The following is a 19,210-nucleotide window of genomic DNA, read 5'->3' on the forward strand; positions in this document are numbered from 1 at the left end:
TTGTCTTATATTTTTTGGGGCACCTTTCCGGTACGCGCTTTTCCATAGCCAGTATCAGTTCTTGCACCAGTTCTCATGATTTTAACTTGAAACTCGTTTTACAAGTCCTATATATTATTCTAGGAATATTCATACACTTATTATAATTTTCCGGGATACTTTGCCGATACTCACTTATACCGACTAGCATAACCGGTATCTGCAATTTTCGTTTGAAAAGCAACTTTCACCATTATTACTCACTTACTATAATTATTAGAGCCTCATAATAATTATTAGGGTCAATTATGGAATTATCTCATTAAACTCATAATTAACTGATTAATTTCCTTAATTAACGGTGCAGGTTCTTACACTATGCAAAGACATGTAAGGGACCACCAACTACCAAGAAAAGGGAAGAGACTAGCAAGACAAGAAATTCCAATCAATGTTATGATAGGATCAAGCTCAGTAGAAGAAATCTCATTAAGTCAAGGAAGCCCTGCACTAGTTGGTAGTTCTCAGCCACATGAGGGAAACTTGAGAGGTAGCAGCCCACCTCCATCAAATCTAGCACAGGCAACTGGAATTTTGAGTAATGAAACTCTAAATGCAGCCACCGGTGGCACACGAAGCAGATTATTGGCCTTCATGAGTACACCTAGTTTTAGGCCACCAATGTCTGCCTCAAGAAAATGAGCAACTGATGTCTATGACCTGGGAGTAGTGCATAGCCAACTGATGAAGGGTTCCTTATTATGTGAAATACTTTTTTTTGTAATTCCTTGCCATTATGTATTTCGAGGCCTTATTATGTGAATGTTTTTTTGGAAACACATGGTTGTACCCTTTTTTATTGTACTCAATAGTGATTCAAAGGCCATTTTGTATTAGAGGCCTTTTTTTATTCAACAGTCAGTTGGCTTTATTTTGTAATGCACTCCTGTACATCCAATATTCAAATATACTGATTCAAATATGATGTTTCAAATATGATGTTTCATAATTCTGATGAATGGTTAACTTCCAACTTCTGATTGCATTTAACATATATATGTGGTTGGTGGTTTATGATACAATGATTTCATGATTTAGAAATCCAACTTGTGATTGCATTCTAACTTCTAGTTTAACAAATATGATTGTATTTCAACTTCTAATTTCATGTCCCTTGTTTAGTGCTAGGGACCAAAAAGGGCTTTGTGGAATTTGTCAGGGACCAAAACGGGAATAAACTCTCCGAATTAACAAATATGATTGCATTCTAACTTCCGAATTCTGACACAATGATTTGTTGATTTAACATATATATTTGTGGTTTGCTTCCAGCTGATACATTGATTCCAGCCTAAGTATGCAGAAAAATAGCTTAATGCTTATAATCCATTAGCTTGAGATGACATTGAATACAGAAAAGGACTAAAACATATGATGCAAACAGATGGCAAGGAATAATCCATGAGCTTGTTCATGGCATTTACATATAGTTTAAGCTTTACCAGAGAAATAAAGCACATCAAAAACAGATTCGAACCAATACAAAATAAGCATATAATAAAAAAGTACTGAGTACTCATTACATTTCAGTCAAGAAAAAATACATTGGGTACACTTGCTTTGATTGTTACCACACTTGCAACAAAAATACAAATCATGATCAGACCTACACAGGCACCAACTATGACCCTAGCTGACCTACCAACATGCCTAATTTTCTTGTCCATCCTATCTAACTCTGAAACCATCTTCAGGTATAGCTCATTCAACTTTCTTTCCTGGTCATTAATCTTCAGTTCTTTCTCAATAATCTTCACACCTTGGTCATTCAGCTTAACTTGCAATTGCTCACTCATCATCATGTCCACATACTTCAACTTGAAATCCATTTCAGCAACATCTAACTCCACCTTGTGTATTCTTCCATCTTCCAGCTTCATCCTTTCATTAGATACATCATCTAACCATCTAAAAAAATCACAAAATGGCTTCTTCTCCTGCCAAAATAACAAATCACGGTGATCAGATGTTTCAACTTAAATAAACACATATTACACATGTATACCTTGAAATTAGGGCACCCAAAGAATGCCATGTTTGAGTTTCTCTCAGTTTTGGAGGTATAGACGATAGTTTGCCTCCCACGTTTGCACCTTCGACCGACAGTTCTTGTTAGTGTTCTACCCCCTATTGAAGTACTTCCACTTGAGCCCCCTATGCCAGAAGAAAGACTCATATTCTCCTACGCCTCAGCAAAGCCAGTAAATAACTTCTACTGTCGTCAATTTTTAGTTATCAACGTGCGGAGCTTTTGGGGAATATTTTAGTTTAGGGTTGATTTAGGCTGATTTAGGGTTCTCAATTTACCCCATTTGTTGGGTCAGGTTACCCTTGGATTCTAGGTCAGGTGTCCAAAACTCCAAGGAGACTTAAGTCATGTTCAAAACGTCATCGTCTTATTTTCACGGTGGACTACTTCATTCTGAGTCAGCAAACTAACGTGCCAAGTGTGCACCGTTACATTGGCCGTTGGATGCCAACTAACAAAAGGATTAACATGGCTTGTTTTTTAGAATTTCAGGGATCACGATGTTTCTTTTTTATTGTTAGGGACCAAAAAGGACTTTGTGAAATTTGTCAGGAACCAAAAAGTGTATTTACTCTTTTGTATTTAAAATGTTAATAATTATGTAAAGTTTTGCTTTTAAAAAGTATATATGCAAGAAAAAGTTTTAAAGTTTTGGAAAGCTCGGTCCCTTCAAGCCCAATTTACCTTTCCATGTCCCGTCAAGCCGTTTAAACAATTAAATTGGTATGGTTCACGATCAGATCGAAAGCTTTGCTAGTTTACTCTACAGTTCGTCTTAATAACAAAAATTAATTTATGTTGTATTCCTTACCATGTCAGTTTTTTGTTTTCCTTCTTGAACATATATCATTATTCCCTATCTCCTTACATTAATAACATGCGTATGTCTTCATAATAAAATAAAAATAAATTTTTTTAATATGTTTTTAAGTATAAAATAAAGTAATCCAAATATACTTCTGATAGTTATAACACAAAAGTCAAAACTCATGTGTACAAATTTAATGTTTATATGAATCGAATTTATTTTATTTATTTATGGCAATATTATGATAAACTTAAATATAAAGTTATACGAATAGTTAAATTCTCACATCTTTGTGTAAATAATGTATACAAATTATTTTAACATGTTAAATTACATTTTTATTACATAAAAATTTAAAATAATTTTAAATTTTCTTGAAGTTATCAATTCTATTAACAATTTTTTAATTTAATCAATTTTACTTATATAATACACTTGATAATATTTAATAGGAACTTTAAGCCATGTTCGTTTATGTGCTTTGTGTGTGTGTGATTTTAAATAAAACAATTGTATTTTGATGTATTTTTTCTTTCTTCTCCACAAAATCAGGAGAGAGAAGACAAAATTATAAAGGATAGAGAAGGTAAAAACTTATCAAAATACAGTCATTTTACTTAAAATGACACAAAATCATATCATTTAAATTAATAAATATTTTTTCTTACATATCTATATATATATATATATTGGCTTTATCAACTAACTACAAAATAATAATAATAATAATAATATTTATGCGGCTTAATGGCTCTGAATGATCACGGACGTGAATCCCATTTCCCAAGCTATCTCCAGACCCTTCAAAAAGTACAATGCCCGATATGCAGGGTATATCTCTTAACCCAGGTTCCATTGTCACTCCCCAAGTCAATTTAACTAAGGGAAAATATTTTCTCCTTTTTAAAGGAGAAAATTTTTCTCATGTTAATGACTCATAACATAAGTGGGTCTCACTTTGAAACTTTTTTTCTCTCCACTATTTTGTGGGCTCCACTTATATTATCAAGTCACTAATATGAGAAAAAATTTCTCCTTTAAAAGGAGAAAATATTTTCCCTTTAACTAATATATATAGAATCTACAGATAGAATAATATTTGTATTTTACCTTATAAAGTGTGAAATCCAATTTAATATAAGCAGCTTCACAAATCCATGTTTGCAGGGAGCTCGTTTTTTATGCCCCGAGAGCTTGTGCTCCCTTTCCAAATACAAGGGGCAAAAAAGATTATGAGAAAATTTAGAAGAAAAAGAGAATATAAATAGAAAAAAATATTTCTTCTTTCGATAAAGGACCACAAAAAAGTATTGTGCTCTTGAAGCACATTAAAAAAATCCGTTTGCAGGAGAACACGCATAAATGGGAGCCATAACCTCCCAGAATGGCAGAATGGATAAAACTAATTTTTATGTAGATATAAATACTTATATTTTGCCCAAGTCTTTGGTGCCACAATCACCTGTGACCTGTTGTGGCACTTATGGCACTTATCGGATAATAACTGATCCTATCTCGTTTTCTACACACTTATTTTTCTTTACAAAACCAGTCTTAGTGAGGATAATCTTTGATGCCTGAAATAACATTCAAATAAAAAAATCTGGGTTTTTTAAGAGGTCAAGCTTCTGGCCCAATGCCATGTGAAAAACATTTAGGCAGGCCATGCGAAAAATAAATGTATGCCAAAGCAAACTCATCAACTCATATCTCAGCAATATTTTATAGCTATCTAATTAACTCCACCTTGATCAATAAGACATAAAAAGGTCTAATGTCTTCGCTTATAAAATTTCATTTATGCAAAACAGAATCTAATGACAAGAGAAGGAGAAAATAATGGTATAAGCTGGGATCATTATAACAAAACATAACATGTACTCTCATATGCTTCAGAATTTAAATTTTCAATAAAAAAAATGCACATTAATACCTCAGAATTTTGTATTTAATTAAAAAGTTTATATTAATGCCAAGTAAGCCACATTACTTTAAAAATGTACTCCGGAATCCGAAAACAACTTGTTCAGAACAACAATTTCATCATCTGTCCAATCATATTTCCCAGCTTGATATTCGGATGGTGACTGCTCCAGGGTCTGTCCTTCCAGGACCTGGAAGGAAGTGCTACAACAAAGCTTTAGAGCTGGAGTATACTGACATACTCCTTTTCTGATTAAAAAATTCAAGCAACTTACTGCTGTTTCTTGTACATGTGAAGTTATTTCTCGTTTGAGAAATGAAAGAAGATAGTCCACCTGAATCCAAACAATTAAAAAAAAATTAACAAAGAAAGCACTGAAATAAATATTATACTGAATTGTGCAAAACATATATGCATGCGCAAGCTAGCTGTATGGTGCTTCTTTTAATCACACTGGTTTTAACTTGCTTATCACCCTTTCTAAAGTAAAACTCTAGCACCGATTTTTCACAAACTCTCAATTGTTTATAACTTTGGGGGGGGGGGGGGGGGGGGGGGGGGGGGGGGGGGGGTTGAAGGTTAAGATAGGAACCTTGAGAAAATGTCCACACAATCTTTCAAACAGAGAAATGAAAAGTTGGGATGAAGTAGTAAGGGGACACTTTCATTCTACCTACCCAACTAGAATGTCTAAATCATATAGTAGAATAAAGAAGGAACATACCAGATTGGAGGTGAGAAGTGTAGAAACTGAAGCCAGTTTTGAAACTGAAAATAGCAGAGCTACCAACAAATCTTCATTTGAAGAACTTAATATCAACTCTAGACCGGTCTGCAGTAAATCAATCATCACATAAGAAACCCAAATATGTTCAATTCCAAGAAAGAAACACACAAAAAATAATGTCACAAGTTTGCGGAAATTAATTGTACATTACAATTGTTGCTAAACTATTTTACATCCTTAGTAAATTTGAATACTAGCCTTGCTTCAATATTATTGAGGAATCCATTTGGTGCAAAAGTAATTATATTTATCAGCACAGGAAGACAATATTAGTTTTGACTTCTATTTTCTCATAAAGTTGAGATATTATTTTCAAACATCTAGCAAGCCTGATTAGTTTCCAACCATATTGTTAATAGTAGTAAAGGTAGCAACACAGAAAATATATTGTTCCATGAACCACCAACTAGCAGGCCTGATTAAACTGAACTAGATGACGCATTACTAAACTAGTGGAAGAGGTAACTTCTTTTCACTTTGATATATGATCGAGGTGCAGTGTCTAGAAGTATTTATAATAAAGTGGAAAACCAATTTCCAAAACTTCACTTCCACAGGTAAAAAGAATTCTAGGTCTTTTCTTCTCAATTCTTCTCAAGCCACTCCTTTTCTCCATTTTGTATCATGTTAATAACACCCTAGGAAAAAAAGTGAAGACAGGCAAACACAGAAACAAACGCAAACATGGCTACACAAGATGCTCCACAGCTAGAACAACAGCTAGGAAGCCACAAAGTAAATGCATGTGTCAAAGACAAAGAAGCGTCCCAGAACAAAAAATAATCATCGACCTTATATGCTTTAGTTGCAACTGAATATGAGCACTTCAATTTTGTAAAAACTCGTGCTGCATCCAACTTTACAGGCAACGAAACTGCAGGTGAATTCATCATATTTAACAGCATCTCCAATGTAATACATGCAAAATCATCTGATATCTCACAAAAACATCCAGCAGCAAACAATGATGCTCTTACCTGTAAAAACCCAATCCAACATATCAGATCTATTAATGTAGATAATCAATAAACCAGTTAAAAAAAAAATAGTCTACAAGGAAGATTGGCTAAACAAGGCAAAGCTCGAAAGCAAAGAAAATTAGGAGAATGCCCCAAGGCAATCAACCTGCACATTTATAAAATGAAAAGGGCAAACACAATAACCAATAATTGTCAATCCATTCGTATATAGTTTTGCAAATCAAATTAAGATTGCAGTTTCTCACTTGCCATACAATGGCACAATTTTTGAAACACAAGAAGAAAGCATGACTAGGTACTTAAGTATCATTGATATTTACAAACGAAATAATACTCAAATGGGAGGTGTTATTAAGAATGAAATTAGACATCCAGAACGACAGCAACACCAAAAGAAACTTATTTTACCTCACAATCGTGAGGAGAAACAAGGCTCGAAAGTATCAAGTATCGTATCTGAGCATTGTCATTGGCAAAATCAGTCCAACAACCAAACAGAACCAAAGCCAGTGCCTTGGACTCCAAATCCCCACTGTCATAAACAGATTTCACTCGCTTCAACAACTCCAAGTGGTTAGCTACTCTGGCCTTTGACAGTAACCCTTTACACTGCTTATGCTTCCCATTATCAGGATGCTTTCGTTCAATCAAGAAAACCTTAACAACAGAAACCCTGATTTCTTTGTCACCTCCCCTAAAGGCATCAGCAAGGCGTAACAGGATGGCATTGGCAAATAGCCTATCTTCTCCTGGCACAAGACCAAACATGGCATTCGAAGCAATGCCAGATTCGAGCTCTCTACTCCATTGCTGAAGGTGGGGCACCATCTGCAATATGGCTTTGACAGGTACATCTGATGAACGATTCATAAGATTCAGTGAAGAAGCAAATCCAAAGAAGATATTTTAAAAATGAACAAACAATAAAAATAAAAAAAAATAAAAAGAAGAAAGAAATCACTGTGACCTGGTTTACTAGAACGAAGGCCCTTCTCAAGTTGGATGCTCCATTCCATGGCACTAGCAGCACAAGTTAATTCCATGGCAGATTCTCTTGTACCTTAAACTGCCTGCAAGAGATAAATGATCTAAGCAGAACCACTTTTTTGAATCCCCAACACTATGTTAAATTTGCAGTTATGTAGAATACCAATATCTAAAGTTTATCAAACTCTAAAGTCAGTTATGGATAGGAGTCTTATCTACATGCATCATTCAACAGTGTTAAAGAAGGAATTAGAACATGTGAACAAACATACAGAGGAGCTAGAAGTGATGGAGGAAGGAACTAGAAACTCACCTTTGCAGTTTGCAAGGGTTGACAGGCTTCTCCACTTGTGTGCAGCGGCAGAGAGCCACTAAGCCAGATTCAATAAAACAGCTGGACAAAGTGGAATGCGTTGGACTCAATCTCAATGTACTGTGGCTGTTCATGAATTTAGAGGTTCATTTGGTTTAATGGAATTCGATTTACAGATTCAATTTGGTTTTTTTAAAAATTATCAATTAATTACCATACTAATATTTTTTCTCCTTTAATATGTTTACTTTTTTTATTTTTTAAAATTCTATTCTAAAAATATAAAATTAAAAGATTTGAGGATCATTTTAAAAGGAATTTTGTTTATACAAATTTTCTAAATTAGGTAAATCTTTGGAATATGCAATATTTAGCCTATGCACCCCCGGCATTTAAAAAAAAAAATCTAATTAGGAATAAAATATTAGTTTTTTTTTCTTTACAAAAATTTCACAAAGAAGATTGTAACTCTCCCCAATAAAGTCGCAATGAGAAAAGCCACTAAATTTAAAAAAAAAAGAAAAAAAAGAAAAGGGAACCACTATTAATTTCTAGGAGAAAATAGAGTAAATACCCTTTTGGGTCCCTAACAAAAAACACGGTCCCCATTTTAGTCCCTTACAAAAATAAATTAGTCAGTTAGTCCCTAACAAATTTAAAGTAGACCCATTTTAGTCCTTTTGAGGGACTAATATAGGTCTTTTTTGAATGTGAGGGACCACGATTTCAACTAAATGAGTTAACTTTGAATTTGTTAGGGACTAACTGATTAATTTATTTTTGTAAGGAACTAAAATGAGAACCGTGTTTTTTATTAGGGACCAAAAAGAGTATTTACTCAAATACAAATTAACACTTGGGGGCCTTTGCCCTTTGGTACCCGGTTTTTTTGCACTCCTCGAGAAAGCATGGTACGACAAAAAAGAAACCCGCATTTGATACGCGAAAAAGAAAACAAATTCAGAGTACAAACTTTTCCCAACAAACCACGTTGTGTGCAATTTACAGTACGGAATGCAAAAGTGAAGTCCCATAGATTAGATGGAACTATTTCGGTCCGGGGAAATAATTAATTGACGAAATTAACCTTCAGCACAATATAATATTTCAAACAAAACGTAAAGCTAGGGTTATTTTCGTAAAACAACCTCACTTTTCCACTAATATTTCACAACCAACCAAACACACATTCAGTAAAATTAACCATAAATTCCCGAGAAAATTTTACGATACCAAACACTTTTTACTAACATTCCAGAAAACATATATTTCTCACCGCATTCTGGTAATGATTATTTTTCGGATTTAAAAAAATTTCTCCTCTAGCAAACGCCCTTGTAGTATTAGCCACTTTACAACTTGTAACCTTGAAGTATTTCTCTATGACCAAACCTGCAGCATTATGGTTGAAATTGAAAACATAAATTAAGCAAAGCTCTAGTGCTCAACACATGACCTTGCATTCTTTTTCACAGCAGAATTTTCTCCTCTTTCCATTTTCTCAACCCCCAAAACAAAAATTCCTCCATAATATAGTACTTCAACTGAACAACCAACCCCACTACTTGTCAAAATCCTCAACCCCAGATTGTCCCCTCTATCCAAATTTTATGCTTCCCCACATTTTTTTGGCACTAACTGAGTTTGAGAGATCAGCAAAGATTTTTGTTGGAAGGTTCGTTGAAGGCAATACAATTGGCGTTGATAGGACTTTGTGGTGCAAGGAATATGGAGTTGGATTGAGCTTGAAGAGTTTGTTGCAATGCGAGTATTCAAAGTAGTGTTGATGTGATGCTCATGATATTGAGATGATCAACAAGGTGGAGGAGGCATATGTCACATACAAAGAAGAAACCGCGAAGGATGGACCCGAGACAACTATGAAGGAAAAAAATTTAAATAGTTTTTTTTAATAAAGAATTAAGGAAATGTGGTCGTTTTGAATGTATATATAAATATATAACATTCAAACATGCCTCACAAGAGACGTGACCGGTTGGAGAGAGACACTCTCCCCCCAGGAGGGGTGGCTTACCAAGTGTTGATATGTGGCACAAAATTTAACAATTTGATTGTAAAACTTTGGAAGTCCATAACTTTTGACTCGGGTGTTCGAACTAGGTAAAAACATTTATTCCACCCAAATTTTTGAGATTTATGCAATGATTCCTCATTTGCAATAGGTTGTCTTTCACAAAAACGTTCAAATGTACAATAATGATATTATAAGAACGTTTAAACTCAAATTAATAAGGAAAAAACCATTGTCATGATTAGAAACATTCCTAGTAAAGATTTTTATGATTATGGTACCATTGTTGCAAATTAAAATTATATTTATGAGAAACAAAACTTCAACTTAAATATCATCGTTCACACTCACAGATATAAAATATGCAAAAGGGAGCACAAGGAAGCTATGGATCATCTTACTTAAATAAACTATACTATATTCTATGGATTGTACATTGTGTGTTGACATGTACTACCCATAATATTTAGTATAGTTTGTAAGAGTTTATAAACTTTTTGTTTGTCAATATAACTTTCCATATATATATATATATATATATATATATATATATATATATATATATTGGCAAGATAATCTTACTTATAATAAAAGTCTTATACTCAATCTGAGCCCCTTAATTTTTTTTGATCTAACAGCCACGATGCTTTTAGGGGATGTTTGGTATAGAGATTGTTTTAGAAATCCTAGAAAAGTGGGGTCGAGCAAATTTTTTTCCAACGTTTGGTAGAAGCAAGGTAGTTAAAATCGGAATTTCACTTAAAATCGGAAAGGGAACGAAAAATCGTAAAAGGTAAAATCATAAAACAAAGCGTAGATTTTACCTACACTTAAAAATTATATATATATATATAGGGTTAAGATCATTTTACACCCGTGTAAGTTACACTCTTAATCTTGTCCACTGATTCCATTTATATCTAAGAGCTCAAATTTTTTAGTAATGTGAGCCATTGGATACAAGTGGATCAATGGTCAAGATTGAGTGTAAGACTTCTAACTCTTACACCAGTGTAAGAATATCCTGCCCCATATATATATATATATATATATATATATATATATATATATATATATATGGATATTAAGAAACATTGAAAATAATTTAAAAAAAAAGCTTGATCACTGCATTTGTCTCAAAGGAAAGCAGAACGTTAGAAACTCATTCATAAAATTTTGAGCAATCAAAATTTATATCCACCAACTAATATTAATATGTAACATATTGAACACTAAAAGGTTCAATCCAACAAAACACCAAGATATTATATTTTACTTGTTATTTTGCATAACAAATAAAAATTATAGGCATGGTGCATAAAAGTGGAAATGTAAAGGAAAATTAAGAAGAAAAAGATTAAAATCAATGTCAGCTGCACCAAATCAAATATGAAGAAATAGCTTTCCATGGTTACAATACCTTGTGGAACCCATTTTGACTGTTAGAAAGCTACGTCCCTCCTGCTAAATAGCGTTAACAAAACAGAGTCGGTGGATTGAATACAATAATATAATTTAAACTACTGATAGGGTCGCATATTTCCACACTCTACGAAAACAGATTTCAACCAAAAATTATTAGAAAAACGATGAGTGTGACTAACCGGCGAACAAAAATGCAAATCTGGGTGAATAGCGCCAAATCAGGCTGGGGCTTCGAAGAAACCAGCTTCGACGAATAGTTCCAGTGAGAGAAAATCAGCTTAGTGGCGACGAAAATGGCAGCTCGAGAAAACCAGCTTAATTGCGGTGAAAATGGCAGCTAGAATCACCGACGAACCAATGACAGCTTGAAATCGTTGAAGATGAAGCTGTGGTTTCAAAAAGAGATGGAGCGAAACTGAGTTTTGAAGAAGGCTCTGTTTGCTGTCGAGCAAATTAGCTGACTTTAGGGAGGAAACAAAGGAGAGGTTGAGATTTCAGAGACAAACAATTTAGGGCTTTTCGGTCAGTGTGTTAAAAACGTAGAGATTTTATGATTTTACTTTTTAAAAATACGATTTTATCGATTTGGGAGAGGTTCCACTTGCCACCAAAGAAGTTTACAACTCTTACCACCAATTTAATCACCGTTGATTTTCGTCAATCTAACGGTTATAAAATATTATTAAATTATAACCGTTAGATTGACGGAAATCAATGGTGATTAAATTGGTAGTAAGAGTTGTAAACTTTTTTGGTGGTAAGTGGATTCGTTCCCTATCGATTTTAGTTGGAAAATGATTTTACGTGTACTACGAATCGATTTGACAAAAAAAAAAAAGAGGAAGATTATACTTACAACTTATTTTCTTTACAACTTCTTACAACCATATATCTTAACCGTTGATTTTCGCCAATCAACGGTTCTCATTTATTGTGACTTAATAATTAATTAATAAATTTAATTTGCGAAAATCTTAACCGTTGATTGACGGAAATCAATGGTTAAGATATATGATTGTAAGAGGTTGTAAAGAAAATAGGTTGTCAGTATAACTTTCTCCATCAAAAAATAGTTAAAATCCCGATTTTACGTTTTAAATCAAGATTTTAGCTACCATGGGTAAAAGGAAATTGAAAATATTTTCGAGAAACTTTTGTTCCCATCATTTCGGTAAAATATCATTTGATACATAGTATTTTTATTTTTTCATAGCATCAAAATAATTAACCCAACATTCTCGAAAAATTTTGGACCTACCACACACCTTTTCGAAATTTACCAAAAAAAAAGTTCGCACTATATTTCCGGAAATTTTTTTCTTTTGAAAAAAAAGAATATCTCCTCTACCAAACGCCGCTTAGAGTTAATGATCACGTGACCTGAATATTTTTCCAAAATTTTATTTTCAATTCTTTCTTCGAAGATCCAACTTGAACAAAGATACCCTCCCCTTCCCTTTATCTCTCCCCACTTTTCCACACCCAACATCATCATCCCGCTAGCTTGTTGGTTGTTGTTTTGAATAATTCAATAAATTGGAGCACTTCCTCTTCTAGTTTTACAACTTTCGCTCTCCTTCCTTAGCTTGTTGATAACTAATGGAGCTAGGATATTGTTTACAACTTGAACAGTCCTACCTTGTTACCTTTGTTGGCTACCAATCAAGTGATATACATCTCATATCCTATAAAATCAATCTGTTATCGTAAAATGCCTATCAGAGGCTTTAGGTTAGACTGGGATGTCCCATTACTGTATAAACACATCATAAAAGTAAAAGAAAATATAGGAATTAAAGAGTATAAAGTAAAGTTGCGTGACTAAATGCAATGAAATAAACTTTTGGATATTTTGTCAAGAATTTCCCCTAAAATGAAGGTTCGGCAACTTTGGTAGACCGCTAGTGTGATCTAGAAATTTCATGCTACGTGTGCATGTGATGATCCAATAGGAAAAAAAAATTAAAATATAGTTTTTTAATAAAATATTAAGGAACTGCGGTCATTTTGAATGTATATATAAATATATAGCATTCAAACACGCCTCACAATAGACGTAACTGGTTGAAGAGAGACACTCCCCCAGGAGGGGTGGCTTACCAAGTGTTAATATGTGGCACAAAAGTCAACAATTTGATTGTAAAACTTTGGAAGTCCATAACTTTTGACTCGGGTGTTCGATTTAGGTAATTTTTTTTATTCCACCCAACTTTTCGAGATTTATGCAATGACTCCTCATTTGGCATATTTTGTCTTTCACACAAATGTTCGAATTTACAATAATGATACTATAAGAACGTTTGAGCTCAAATTAATAAAAAAAAAATCATTGTCATGATTAGAAACATTCCTAGTAAAGATTCTTATTATTATTGTACCATTGTTGCAAATTGAAATTATATTTATGGGAGACGAAACTTCAACTTAAATATCATCGTTCACACTCACACATATAAAATATGCAAAATGGAGCACAAGGAAGCTATGGATCATCTTACTTAAATAAACTATACAATATACTATGGGTAGTACATTGTGTGTTTACATGTATTACCCATAATATTTAATGTAGTTTGTAAGAGTTTATAAACAATATAACTTTCAATATATATATAAATATATAAATATATACATACTGGCAAGATCATCTTACTTATAATAAAAGTCTTACACTCAATCTGAGCCCCTTAATTTATTTTGATCTAACAACCATGATTCATTTAGGAGTTGTTTGGTATAGAGATTGTTTTAGAAATCCTGGAAAAGTTGGGTGAGCAAATTTTTATCCAACGTCTGGTAGGAGGAAATTGAAAATATTCCCGGGGAACTTTTGTTCCCATCATTTCAGTTTAAACTACATATTCCAAAACGAAAATATCATTTGATACATGGTATTTTTATTTTCCCATAGCTTCAGTATAATTAACCAAACATTCCCGAAAAAATTTTGAACCTACCAAACACCTTTTCGTTACTTACCCAAAAAAAAGTTCCCACTATATTTCTGGAAAAAAATTTCTCATGATAAAAAAGAATATCTCCACTACCAAACGCCGCTTAGAGTTAATGATCACGTTACCTGAATCTTCTTCCAAAGTTTTATTTTCAATTTTTTCTTCGATGCTCCAACTTGAACAACGATATCCTCCCTTTCCCTTTATCTCTCCCCACTTTTCCACACTCACCATCGTCATCTCGCTAGCTTGTTGCTTTGAATAATTCAATAAATTGGAGCACTTCCTCTTCTAGTTTACAACTTTCTCTCTCCTTCCTTAGCCTGTTGATAACTAAAGAAGCTAAGCTATTGTTTACAACTCGCACAGTCCTACCTTGTTACCTTTGTTGGCCACCAATCAAGTGATATACATATCATATCCTATAAATTCAACTTGTTATCGTAAGATGCCTATTAGAGGCATTGGGTTAGACTGGGATGTCCCATTACTGTACAAACACATCATAAAAGTAAAGGAAAATACAGGAATTAAAGAGTATAAAGTAAAGTTGCATGACTAAATGCAATGAAATAAACTTTTGGATATTTTGTCAAGAATTTCCCCTAATGTGGAAGGCTTAGCAACTTTGGTACACCGCTAGTGTGATCTAGAAATTTCATGCTACGTGTGCATGTGAAAACGCCATAGGAAAAAAAATTTAAATATTGTTCTTTTAATAAAAAAATTAAGGAAATGTGGTCATTTTGAATGTACATATAAATATATAGCATTCAAACACGACTAACAGGAGACGTGACCGGTTGGAGAGAGACACTCCCCCCAGGAGGGCTGGCTTAACAACTGTTGATATGTGGCACAAAAATCAACAGTTTGATTGTAAAACTTTGGAAATCCATAACTTTTGACTCGGGTATTCGAATTAGGTAAAAAAAAATTTATTTAACCCAACTTTTCGAGATTTACGCAAGGACTCCTAATATATGTTGTCTCTCACAAAAACATACGATTTACAATAATGATACTGTAAGAAAGTTTAAACTCAAATTAATAAAGAAAAAACCATTGTCATGATTAGAAACATTCCTAGTAAAGATTTTTATGATTATGTTACCATTGTTGCAAATTGAAATTATATTTATGGGAGACGAAATTTCAACTTAAATATCATCGTTCACACTCACAGATATAAAATATGCAAAAAGGAGCACAAGGAAGCTATAGATCATCTTACTTAAATAAACTATACTATATACTACGGATAGTACATTGTGTGTTGACATGTACTACTCATAATATTTAGTGTACTTAGTAAAAGTTTATAAACTTTTTGTTTGTCAATATATATATATATATATATATACTGGCAGGATCATCTTACTTATAATGAAAGTGTTATACTCAATCTAAGCCCCTTAATTTATTTTGATCTTACAATCACGATTCATTTAGGGGTTGTTGGGTATAGAGATTGTTTTAGAAATCTTGGAAAAGTTGGGTGAGCAAATTTTTATCCAACGTCTAGTAGGAGGAAATTGAAAATATTCCCGGGGAACTTTTGTTCCCATCATTTTAGTTTGAACTACATATTCCCAAACGAAAATTTCATTTGATACATGGTATTTTTATTTTCCCATAGCTTCAGTATAATTAACCAAACATTCCCGAAATTTTTTTGAACCTACCAAACACATTTTCGTTACTTACCTAAAAAAAAAGTTCCCACTATATTTCTGGAAAAAAATTTCTCTTGATAAAGAAGAATATCTCCATTACCAAGCGCCGCTTAGAGTTAATGATCACGTTACCTGAATCTTCTTCCAAAATTTTATTTTCAATTTTTTTTTCGATGCTCCAACTTGAACGACGATATCCTCCCCTTCCCTTTATCTCTCCCCTCTTTACCACACCCACCATCGTCATCCCGCTAGCTTGTTGCTTTGAATAATTAAATAAATTGGAGCATTTCTTCTTATAGTTTTACAACTTTCGCTCTCCTTCCTTAGCCTGTTGATAACTAATGGAGCTAAGCTATTGTTTACAACTCACACAGTCCTACCTTGTTACCTTTGTTGGCCACCAATCAAGTAATATACATCTCATATCCCATAAAATCAACTTGTTATCGTAATATGCCTATTAGAGGCATTGGGTTAGACTAGGATGTCCCATTACTGTATAAAAATATCATAAAAGTAAATGAAAATACAGGAATTAAAGAGTATAAAGTAAGGTTACATGACTAAATGCAATGAAATAAACTTTTGGATATTTTGTCAAGGATTTCCCCTAATGTGGAAGGCTCAGTAACTTTGGTACACCGTTAGTGTGATCTAGAAATTTCATGCTACGTGTGCATGTGATGATGGCATAGGAAAAAAAATTTAAATATAGTTTTTAAAAAAAAGTATGGAAATGTGGTCGTTTTGAATGTATATATAAATATATTGCATTCAAACACGCCTCACAGGAGACATGATCAGTTGGAGAGAGGCACTCCCCCAGGAGGGGTGGCTTACCAAGTGTTGTTATGTGGCACAAAAGTCAACAATTTGAGTGTAAAACTTTGGAAGTCCATAACTTTTGACTCGAGTATTTGAATTAGGTAATTTTTTTTATTCCACCAAACTTTTCGAGATTTACGCAATGACTTCTCATTTGGCATATGTTGTCTCTCACAAAAACGTACGAATTTACGATAATGATAATATAAGAACGTTTAAACTCAAATTAATAAAGAAAAAACCATTGTCATGATTATAAACATTCCTAGTAAAGATTCTTATGATTATGGTACCATTGTTTCAAATTGAAATTATATTTATGGGAGACGAAATTTCAACTTAAATATCATCGTTCACACTCACAGATATAAAATATGCAAAAAGGAAACTATGGATCGTCTTATTTAAATAAATTATATTATATACTATGGGTAGTAAATTGTGTGTTGACATGTGTTACCCATAATATTTAGTGTAGTTTGTAAGAGTTTATAAACTTTTTGTTTGTCAAATACTTGCCATATATATACTTGAAAGCATTAAATGCGAAAAATCATAACCATACAAAGGATGAAAGCATTAAATGTGAGAAATCATAACCATACACCTGTCGTTGCGGTACGTAAAGCGGCTGTAGAAATGATTTTACCATATATATATACATGTGTATGTATATATGTGTATATATATATATATATATATATATATATATATATATATATATATATATATATTTATATTGCCAAGATCATCTTACTTATAATAAAAGTCTTATGCTCAATCTGAGCCCCTGAATTTATTTTGATCTAACGGCCACGATGCATTTAGAGGTTGTTTCGTATAGAGATTCTTTTAGAAATCCTGGAAAAGTGGAGTAGAGCAAATTTTTTTCCAACATTTGGTATGAGAAAATTGAAAATATTCGAGAGAAAATTTTGTTGTCATCATTTCCCTTTTAACTACATAATCCCTAATGAAAAGATCATTTAATACATGGTATTTTTATTTTCCCATAACATCAGTATAATTAACCCAACATTCCCAGAAAAAATTTGGACCTACCAAACACATTTTCGTAACTTACAAAAAAAAGTTTCCCACTATAGTTTCGAAATTTTTTTCTCTTGATAAAATAGAATATCTCCTCTACCAAACGCCGCTTAGAGTTAATGATCACGTGACCTGAATCTTCTTCCAAAATTTTATTTTCAATTTTTTCTTCTTCTAACTTGAACGAAGATATCCTCCCTTTCCCTTTATCTCTCCCCACTTTTCCACACCCACCATCGTCATCCCGCTAGCTTCTTGCTTTGAATAATTCAATAAATTGGAGCACTTCCTCTTCTAGTTTTACATCTTTCGCTTTCCTTCCTTTGCCTGTTGATAACTAATGGAGCTAAGCTATCCTTTACAACTCGCAATGTCCTACCTTGTTACCTTTGTTGGCTACCAATCAAGTGATATACATCTCATATCCCATAATATCAACTTGTTATCGTAATATGCCTATCAAAGGCTTTGGGTTAGACTGAGATGTCCCATTACTGTATAAACACATCATAAAAGTAAAGAAAAATATAGGAATTAAAGAGTATAAAGTTGTTATAAAAAAAAAAAAAAGAGTATAAAGTAAAGTTGCATGACTAAATGCAATGAAATAAACTTTTGGATATTTTGTAAAGAATTTCCCCTAATATGGAAGGCTAAACAACTTTGGTACACCGCTAGTGTGATCTACAAAGTCCATGCTACGTATGCATGTGATGATGCCATAAGAAAAAAAATTTAAATATTTTTTTAATACAAAATTATGGAAATGTGGTCGTTTTGAATATGTATATAAATATATAGCATTCAAACACGTCTCACAGGAGACGTGACCGGTTGGAGAGAGACACTCCCCCCAAGAGGGGAGACTTACCAAGTGTTGATATGAGGCACAAAAGTCAACAGTTTGATTATAAAACTTTGGAAGTCCATAACTTTTGACTCGGGTGTTCGAATTATGTGATATTTTTTAGAGTAAATACTATTTTCGGTCCTTAGCAAATTTTATGATGCCCGCTATAGTCCCTAACAAATAAAAAGGCTATTCGTGATTCCTAAGAAATTCAAAGTGGACCCATTTTAATCCTTTTGAGGGACTAATGTGGGTCTTTTTTGAATTTATGAAGGACCACGATTTCAACTAAATGGGTCCATTTTGAATTTTTTAGGGACCACAAATAGTCTTTTTATTTGCTAGAGATTAAAGCGGGCTTCGTGAAATTTGCTGAGGACCAAAAATGATATTTACTCTATTTTTTATTCCACCAACCTTTTCGAGATTTACGCAATGACTCCTCATTTGACATATTTTATCTCTCACAAAAACGTTCGAATTTACAATAATGATACTTTAAGAACGTTTAAACTCAAATTAATAAAG

General features: G+C 33.1%; 1 protein-coding gene across 3 annotated transcripts; it reads right to left on the reverse strand.

Annotated features, from left to right (window-relative positions):
* Positions 1–4,772: 4,772 nt before the first annotated feature.
* On the reverse strand, positions 4,773–11,833 carry LOC133299235 (uncharacterized). 3 transcript variants are annotated; one of them, XM_061498686.1, is made up of 8 exons: positions 11,504–11,833; positions 11,320–11,360; positions 7,868–7,948; positions 7,535–7,637; positions 6,976–7,421; positions 6,379–6,564; positions 5,525–5,632; positions 4,773–5,134 (listed from the first exon to the last, which is right to left on the reverse strand). In XM_061498686.1, the coding sequence occupies exons 4-8, from the start codon at positions 7,608–7,610 to the stop codon at positions 4,868–4,870; spliced, it is 1,083 nt and encodes a 360-aa protein (XP_061354670.1). In that variant the 5' UTR covers positions 7,611–7,637; positions 7,868–7,948; positions 11,320–11,360; positions 11,504–11,833; the 3' UTR covers positions 4,773–4,867. The 3 variants fall into 3 exon arrangements, with proteins under 3 accessions (XP_061354670.1, XP_061354659.1, XP_061354665.1); XM_061498675.1 differs by having other exon boundaries at positions 11,320–11,363; XM_061498681.1 differs by lacking the exon at positions 11,504–11,833 and adding an exon at positions 9,144–9,745 and having other exon boundaries at positions 11,320–11,335.
* Between the last annotated feature and the right edge of the window lie 7,377 nt (positions 11,834–19,210).

The sequence above is a fragment of the Gastrolobium bilobum genome, unplaced genomic scaffold (assembly GCF_033153095.1).
Source record: "Gastrolobium bilobum isolate Gb01-03AN ecotype WA unplaced genomic scaffold, APGP_CSIRO_Gbil_v1 utg22471, whole genome shotgun sequence".
NCBI lineage: Eukaryota > Viridiplantae > Streptophyta > Magnoliopsida > Fabales > Fabaceae > Gastrolobium > Gastrolobium bilobum.

Coding starts and splice junctions, on each gene's coding strand:
- LOC133299235 (XM_061498686.1), bottom strand. CDS start 7,610: ATGGAATTAACTTGTGCTGCTAGTGCCATGGAATGGAGCATCCAACTT. Junction 7,422..7,534: donor CCTTCGTTCTAGTAAACCAG/GTCACAGTGATT, acceptor ATCGTTCATCAG/ATGTACCTGTCAAAGCCATA. Junction 6,565..6,975: donor TTTCTCCTCACGATTGTGAG/GTAAAATAAGTT, acceptor GGGTTTTTACAG/GTAAGAGCATCATTGTTTGC.